Below are 9,125 nucleotides of genomic sequence, written 5' to 3'. Positions count from 1 at the left end.
TAATTAAAAATAACTTGCCGTCTCACCACAGTTAACCAATTAATATTTTGGCTTATGTTTTTTTAGACATTTTACACAAACACTGTGGGGCAGGTAGCTGTGTTAGGCTTGTTCTGCAAGCACTTTGCTTGATTAGTATGAGCACATGGCAGAGGCACCTGTGCACAGCTAGCCTATGTGAGGCTGTGCTTCTCCCAGATCGCTCTTCCACTCCGGGGAGGTGCGATTTTCCTCGCTCCCTTGCCCTTACTGAGAATAGCAGATTTTCCCTTATGTTGTTTATTTGCTTGCCTGTCTCTGTGAGCCTCCAATAAACGGTATGGCCTGACCCTTCGCAGCTCTGCAGTTTCTCTACCGTCTGCTCAAATCCACTGTGAACCTGCCTGGCCCCAGCCACCAGCATTACACACACCCATATTTGTATTTTCAATTATTATTATTATTATTATTATTATTATTAAACAAAAATGAGTTTATATTACAGAAACCGTTTATAACCTGTCCTTTTGCTTTCCACGATCCCTCCCTCAGACCCACCCTGGTACCCAACTGCCGGCTGCCACCAGTCGGGCCTTCATCGGGCCCTCGCCTTCCCTGGCCGCCCAGCCCCACCTGCCAGCACGGGGCCGCCCCTCCCCCGCGGCGGCTTCCACCCCCGGCCCCGCACCCCGCGCTCGCAGCCACCGGGCCGTCGCTCGCGGCTCCGCCGTGCGGCCCGCTTCCGGTGGGACAAGGGCCTCTGGGCGGCGGCCCGGCTCCCGCTCGCTCAACACCGCCGGCAGCGGCCAGATGCAGGCGGACCGGGGAGCTCGGGGCGGCCACGGACGCCGGTCCGGCCGTGACCGGCCCAGCGGGGATCGCGACCGCGAGAGGGCCGGAGCCGCAGCGGCGCTGGCGAGAAGCGGCAGCGGGGACGGAAGCGGCCGCCGGGGCCGCGGCCGGGGTTTCCGCGGCGGCCGCGGCCGAGGAGGAGGCGCCCCGCGGGGCGGCCGCCGGGAGCCGGGAGGCCGGGGCGCCGGAACCAGGGCGCCGGTAAGAGGCTATGGCTGGTGGGTCGGGAACGCGCGAAACCCCAGCGGGTGGGGTCCGAGCCGCGAGTCGCGCGCGGGCGGTGGCGGTGGCGGCAGCGGCGCCTGCGCGGGGCGGACGGCGGGCGCGCGGGGCGTGCCCGTGGCGGGTCCGGCGTGCTCCGCTCGCCTTCGCGGGGCCGCTGGAGCCGGCGCTCGGGCCGCGGGCTTCCCCGAGCCCAGGGTTCCCGTCCGTGGTGGTTAAGAACCCCAGGCGCGGAAGCTGTGTCAGGGCTGCGAGCGGAGCGGGCCCGCCGAGTTCGGGTGGAGTGTCAGTATCATTAACCTTCGTGGGGTGAGGGGCAAGCTACGGCTTGTCCTCCTGGAACTAAGACGTGGGCAGCCTTACAGACAGAACGGGAGACATTCCTGTTCTTAGGAGAGAAGGCCCCCCCCACCCCCCCTTCACACACACACACGGTCTCTTGTGTTCGCTGTGCAATGCCTGGCACACAGTTGGCGGATAATAAATATTTATTGAATGAAAGAAAGTCCCAGATGGATTGCGCTCATGGTTTTTAGGGGTGGGATCAGATGCATGGTTATTTTTTGTTTGTTTGTTTTTTTTAACTTAACAGAGATCTCAAGGGAGAGAGACATAGAGAAAGAAAGAAACAGAGACTGTTGTTCCCCCTATTTATGCATTAATTGGTTGGTTCTTGAATGTGGCCTGACAGGGATCAAACTCCCAATCGTGGTATATCAGACCTCGCTCTAACCAACCAACTACCCAGCCAAGGCGTACAGTTCTTTCTTAAAAAGTAGTATATGCTTCACTGGTAGCACAGGGGATAGAGCATGGACCTGAGACACTGAGGTCCTGGGTTTGAAACCCCGAGGTTGCCAGCTTGAGCGTGGGCTCATCGACTTGAGTCAGGGTTCACCAGCTTGAGAGTGGGGTTGCAGGCCTGAGTATGGGATCCTGGACATGATCCCATGGTCGCTGGCTTGAGCCCAGCGTCACTGGCTTGATCAAGGGGTCACTGGCTCAGTGTGAGAAGCAATCAGTGAACTAAAGTGCCACAACTCTGAGTTGATTCTCCTCATCTCTCTTCCTGTCTCTCTTTATAAAAAAAAAGTGTAGTGCTTCTCTTTTATTATGCACATGTAGGATTTGGGTCACTGGCCTTCATCCTTTTGAATTTTTTTTTTTTTTTGTATTTTTCTGAAGCTGGAAACGGGGAGAGACAGACAGACTCCCGCATGCGCCCAACCGGATCCACCCGGCACGCCCACCAGGGGGCGACGCTCTGCCCCTCCTGGGCGTCGCTCTGCCGCGAGCAACCAGAGCCACTGTAGCGCCTGGGGCAGAGGCCAAGGAACCATCCCCAGCGCCCGGGCCATCCTTGCTCCAATGGAGCCTCGGCTGCGGGAGGGGAAGAGAGAGACAGAGAGGAAGGAGGGGTTGGGGGTGGAGAAGCAAATGGGCGCCTCTCCCATGTGCCCCGGCCGGGAATAGAACCCGGGTCCCCCACACGCCAGGCCGACGCTCTACCGCTGAGCCAACCAGCCAAGGCCTGAATTTTAATAGCAATAGGATTGATTGGTCTTTGTCACACATTCCTAAGGCAATGTCTTAGAGACAGCAGCAGGGAGTGATAATGGGCAAAGTCTTGCTCCACTAATATATGTTTCAACTAAAGGAGCCACACAGTACTGTCTTTTTATGAGCTGTTCTGTTATTTTAACATTTACAGTATAAAACTGTCTTTATGTTTTAAATTCTCATGTGCATAGGTTAAAACATTTTAATTCTTTTTTTTTTTTTGATGGAGGTAAAATTTCCTATAACTGAAATATTTGCAATATCTTATGGGCACAGTAGGTAAAATATCCCTGAAGATGGTAGTTATATACAGAAATACAGAATTGGAAAAAAAATTACAAAACCTAAGATTTTAAGTGTAACAAACTTAGCTTTGTTAGGATCAAGGTAGGAAATAAGTAAAATTTAAGTGAGGTATGAAGAAATTCTTATGGTCAGCTTATCAGGAAATGAAGGTTGTTTTATAACATTACATATATATATCTATATATCTTTATATATGTATTACAACTTTATTTTTAAAGCAAAATTAACATCTTTAATTTTATAGGTTAACTTACTTGTGTAAGCTGACATAGCTAGTAGCAGAGCTGGGATTTATACCAGCTCTTGTTTACATCCTTCACTCCACAATGTTTTATCTCTTAAGTTTTTGTGAACCAGTCACCGCTTTACTGACAACAGAGCAGACACTCCTTGGCTACAGGGATCTTGTTTTTTTTTTTTGTATTTTTCTGAAGTTGGAAATGAGGAGGCAGTCAGACAGACTCCCACATGCGCCCAACCGGGATCCACCCGGCATGCCCACCAGGGGGCGATGCTCTGCCCATCTGGGGCGTTGCTCTATTGCAACCAGGGCCATTCTAGCGCCTGAGGCAGAGGCCATAGAGCCATCCTCAGTGCCTAGGCCAACCTTTGCTCCAATGGAGCCTTGGCTGCAGGAGGGGAAGAGAGAGACAGAGAGGAAGGAGAGGGGGAGGGGTGGAGAAGCAGATGGGCGCTTCTCCGGTGTGCCCTGGCGGGGAATCGAACCCGGGACTTCTGCACGCCAGGCCGACGCTCTACCACTGAGCCAACCGGCCAGGGCGGGATCTTGTTTTAATAGTAATTGTAGTAATGGTACTTTTTCGTACTTACTAAAGTGGCACACAGGCCTTTATAACAAGTGTCTTTAACTTATTAAAATGAGTGAATGAAAGTGTTTCTGTTTTGTTCATCTCTGTTGAACTAAATTGAGTAAAATGATGGTCTGTCATTTAGAGGATGAGTATTTTTTTGATTTAGACTAATATCATAACCCATTCTATTAAAATTTTAGTCTTTTATCTCTTTTGGAATGTCTTTACAACTCCATCTTATATTTTCTTTTAGGATTTTCTCATTTTGCAGATTGATTCCCTGTGGCAGTGTGTGTGAATGCATGGACAGTGCCTGGGGCACAAACTAGAGCTGCAGCCACGACCCCTTCCACCACTGTTACCAGTGCCATCATATTTTCAGGCAAAGCTGGATGATGAAACGTGGGAAAGATTATTCCTTCATTTGTTTTGGGTTGGTGACCTCTGAGATCCCTTTCACTTTCAGATTCTGAAGTACTGTTCATATTTAGGCTTGCTAATAATAGCATTATTGGTGCCTAAAGAATAAATGGGATAAGATTGATTGCTTGGCCTGATACCTCCTACTTCTCATATCCCATGGTGCATTTGTGCCCCATATGAAGATTAATTGAAATGATCAGAAAGAAAAAAATTAGTAATAGAGTTTTAACCTAACTTTGGAATTTAATTCTGTTTGCTTACAGCCTCTGCTTTCTATACTTCAAAATTAATATGATATTTCAAAATTAATATGAAACGATAACATGTCCCCTAATTTTTGTGAGCAGGTATACTTTAGACCATTTGGTACCGGTCCACAGAGAAAGAATAAATAACTTACATTATTTCCATTTTATTTATATTTAAGTCTGAATGATGTTTTATTTTTAAAAAATGACCAGATTTCCTCTGTTACATCCGTCTAAGACTCACTCTTGACGCTTGTCTCGGTCACGTGATACATTTATCCATCCCACCCTAAAGGCCGATCTGTGAAAATATTTTCTGACATTATACCAGTCTGTGGCCCAAAAAAGGTTGGAGACCACCACTTTAGACCATAACATTTATGTGGCTTATAAATGGAAAATAACAAAATAAGACTAGATAAAATTCTAGATACACAATATTCCAAGGTAATTTAGCTGAGTACATAGCATCTGTGAGTGTCTTGCTCTCTTTTTTTTCTTCCTTTCTTTTCCAAATGAGAGGAGGGGAGATAGAGAGACAGACTCTTGCACGCGCCCTGACCGGGATCCACCTGATGACTCCTGTCTGGGGCGGATGCTCTGCCCTTTTGGGGCCATGCTCCATTTAGCACGGGAGGTGGAGGCTCCATGGAGCCATCCTCAGTGCCCGGGGCTATTTGCACCAATTGAGCCAGGGCTGCAGGAGGAGGAGGAGAGAGGTGGAGGGTGGCGGTGAGGGGAGCAGCAGATGGTCACTTTCCAGTGTACCCTGACCGGGATCGAACTTGGGACATCCACATGTTGGGCCTACGCTCTACCACTGAGCCAACTGGCCAGGGCAGATCTCTTGCTTTTAAATCAATCCTTCTGTAGATTGTATGAACCCCAATCCTACAGTGTGGGTCAGCATATCATAAGGCTAGTTGCTTTTATTGAATACCCACTAGAAGCATGATGCACCTAATGCAATCAGGGACTTAAAAATCTCAAATATTGGTTTTTTGGGTTTTTTTGTGGCAGAGACAGAGAGAGTCAGAGAGAGGGACAGCTAGGGACAGACAGACAGTAAGGGAGAGAGATGAGAAACATCAATTCTTTGTTGCGGTTCCTTAGTTGTCCATTGATTGATTTCTCATATGTGCCTTGACCGCGGGCCTTCAGCAGACTGAGTGACCCCTTGCTTGAGCCAGCGACCTTGGGTCCAAGCTGGTGAGCTTTGCTCAAACCCAATGAGTCCGCGCTCAAGCTGGCAACCTCGGGGTCTCGAACCTGGGTCCTCCACGTCCCAGTCCGACATTATCCACTGCACCACTGCCTGGTCAGGCTAGGGTTTCTTAGAATTATATTCATCTCTTTTTTTTTGGGGTGGGGGTGTGTGTGCTAGAGAGACAGGGAGAGAGATGAGAAGCATCAACTTATAGTGCATCACTTTAGTTGTTCATTGACTGCTTCTCATATGTGCCTTGAGCAGGGGGCTCCAGCCAATCCAGTGACCCTTTGCTCAATCCAGCAACCGTAGGATCATGTTGATGATCCTGCACTCAATCTGGCGACCATGGGGTTCATGTCTATGATCCCACATTCTAGTCAGCAACCCCATGCTCAAGCTGGTGACCCTGCATTCAAGCTGGTGAGCCTGTGCTCAAGCCAAACGAGCCTGCGCCCAAGCCGGAGACCTCGGGGTTTTGAACCTGGGTCCTCAGCATCCCAGGTCAGTGCTCTGTCCTCTGTGTTGCCAACAGTGAGTCATATTCATCTTTTGATGAGCTACTAACAAAGAGAAAGTCAAGGCCTGCTGGCTTTCCTTGGAACTTTCCCCCTTTTTTTCCTCCTTGTAATGATAGTAACACATTTACTGAGCACTTGGTATGAGATAAGAAAACAGGCACAGTTAAGTAACTCACAGTTAGGAGAGGTTAAATAATTTATCCTTTATCATTCAGCCAGCAAATTGCAAAGCCTGGACTCAACCCAGGCATTTTGGCTCCAGGACCTGTTCTTTCAACTACTACCCTAAACTGCCTCTGGGTGACTTTGGGATTTGAAAGGGGATATGTGGAGGACTATTGAATGATGCTTTTCACATACCTGTTTTTTCCTGATGTTTCCATATTGTTATAAGGCTTTAAGGTAACCCTGATACCATGTTCATTTATTGTGGATGTCAGCAGATCTTTGCTTTCTTGTTCCATATTTATATGGTAACTACTTTTAATTGAGTCTTAATAATTTATGTCTAATAAAAGATAAGGTTGCTATTTACAACTGCATTAAAGAGAGTAGAACTTGGAGAAATTTTTTTCCTTACCAAACTTTTGCTTTGCAAACAATAATATATCAATCCTTTGCCTGAGGATTTGACATTTTCATTGCTGCCGTTTCACTCAGTAAAATGGAAATTCTCTGATCTTGATGTTCAAATTTACTGTGAACCTAGAAGAAGAGAGATGTCAAATCCAAATTGCTGGCAGGTCTTTAAGGGACTTGCCCTTCATTATTGCTGAAAGGAGTCACCCTTATCGTGTTAGAACTTAAGAGCCTATTAAAGCTCAAACTAAGTGACAGCCTCTAGACTATTATTTTCCTTTTTTTTTTTTTTAAAAAAAGAAAGACTGAAGCATTTTTGGTTAGAAGCTGAATGTGCTTAAGTGTCCCAAAAGAAAATTGCTTTAAGATTAGCTCTTCACGAGTTGGCCCCAGGTGTTGAGGATGGCTTGGGCACTAAGAAGAACTTGGTTGCTGAGCAATGCAGCAACACCTCAGATGGGCAGAGCATCGCCCCCAGTGGGCTTGCTGTGTGGATCCTGGTGAAGGCGGATATGGGAGTCTGTCTCTGCCTCCCTCCTCTCACTGTATTTAAAAAAAAGAAAAGATTATCTCTTCAAATCCAGAGTTGATGCTTTCCCCTGCTGTTGCAAACCACTGCTCACACACTATCTTTTCTAATGTATACTGTTTTGAGGTTTGCTTTTCTTACCATTATTTCATTTAGATATTTTCTTTCTTTTTTTTTGTATTTTTCTGAAGTGAGATTCTGGGAGGGAGACGGACAGACTCCCGCATGTGCCGGACTGGGATCCACCTGGCAAGCCCACAAGGGGGCAATGCTCTGCCCATCTGGGCCGTTGCTCCAGTGCAACCGGAGCCATTCTAGCACCTGAAGCAGAGGTCATGCAGCCGTCCTTAGCGTCCAGGCCAACTTTGCTCCAGTGGAGCCTTGGCTGCAGGAGGGGAGGAGAGAGACAGAGAAAGGAGAGAGGGAAGGGTTAAGAAACAGATTGGTGCTTCTCCTGTGTGCCCTGGCTGGGAATTGAACCCAGGACTTCCACACGCCAGGCCAGTGCTCTACCACTGAGCTGACTGGCCAGGGACTTGGCCATATTCCCATTATTAATACAGTTAACTGATTCTTAAAACATTGTGCCTGTAGTCTGCCTGAAATATGTATATTATTTTAGCAAGAGAGAGAGAGAAACAGGAAAGGAGAGAGATGACAAGCATCAACTTGTAGTTGTGTCACTTAGTTGTTCATTGATTGCTTCTCATACTTGCTTGACCAGGGAGCTTAAGCTGAGTCAGTGACCCCTGCTCAAACCAATGACCTGGGGCTTCAAGCCAGTGACCTTTGGGCTCAAGCCAGTGACCATGAGATCATGTCTTTTCTTTCTTTTTTTTTCAAGTGAGAGGAAGGGAGATAGTGAGACAGACTCCCATCTGCACCCCAACCAGGATCTCTACCCAGCAGCCCCTGTCTGGGGCTGATGGTCAAATCAACCAAGCTATCCTCAGCACCTAAGGCCAATGCTCAGACCCCAGAGCTATCCTCAGCCCCAGGGCTGACACTCAAACTAATCGAGCCACTGGCTGCGGGAGGGCAAGAAGGAGAAAAGGAGAGAAGGAAGGGGAGAGAAGCAGATGGTCGCTTTTCTTATGTGCCCTGACCAGGAATCGTACCCAGAAACTCCATATGCCAGGCCCACGCTCTGTCTGCTGAGTCAACCAGCCAGGGCCTGAGATAATTTCCATGATCCCACGCTCAAGCTGGTGAGCCCGTGCTCATGCTGGCGACCTTGGAGTTTCAAACCTGGGACCTCTGCATCCCAGGTTCTGCTCTATCCACTGTGCCACTACTGGTCAGGCTGCCTGAAATATTTTTTTTTTTTTTTTTTTAAATTTTTTTTATTTATTCACTTTAGAGGAGAGAGAGAAAGAGAGAGAGAGAGAGAGAAGGGGGGAGGAGCAGGAAGCATCAACTCCCATATGTGCCGTGACCAGGCAAGCCCAGGGTTTCGAACCGGCGACCTCAGCATTTCCAGGTCGACACTTTATCCACTGCACCACCACAGGTCAGGCGCCTGAAATATTTTTTAAAAAATATTTTTTATTTGTTGGTTTCAGAGAGAGAGGAAGGGAAAGAGACAGAAACATTGATCTGTTTCTGTATGTGCCTTTACCCAGGATTTAACCAGCAACCTTTGGGTATCAGGACAATGCTTTAACCAACCAAACTATCCATCCAGGCAGGGCCTGACTGAAATATTTTTGATAAATTATGTATGATATTTTACTTTAACATTTATAGCTTACATTTTAAATCAATGGCTTGGAGAGTTTCAGCATATAAAATTTCCAGTGTATTATCCATATTGACATATTGACTAGAACCATCACATCGTTGTTATACCTGGATAGGTTCTAAATATTCTAGTATTTGATATTTGAC

General features: G+C 47.6%; 1 protein-coding gene across 1 annotated transcript in view; it reads left to right on the top strand.

Moving 5' to 3' along the window:
• Nucleotides 1–649: 649 nt before the first annotated feature.
• AVEN (apoptosis and caspase activation inhibitor) overlaps nucleotides 650–9,125 on the top strand; it is a 212,545-nt gene continuing 204,069 nt past the window's right edge. Inside the window, exon 1 of the mRNA XM_066274187.1 lies at nucleotides 650–1,032. Coding sequence (XP_066130284.1) covers nucleotides 790–1,032 — 243 coding nt within the window. The 5' untranslated portion in view covers nucleotides 650–789. The remainder of the gene's footprint in view (nucleotides 1,033–9,125) is intronic.

Source organism: Saccopteryx bilineata, chromosome 4 (genome assembly GCF_036850765.1).
Source record: "Saccopteryx bilineata isolate mSacBil1 chromosome 4, mSacBil1_pri_phased_curated, whole genome shotgun sequence".
Lineage (NCBI taxonomy): Eukaryota > Metazoa > Chordata > Mammalia > Chiroptera > Emballonuridae > Saccopteryx > Saccopteryx bilineata.
This window is presented reverse-complemented; position numbering and strand designations above follow the sequence as displayed.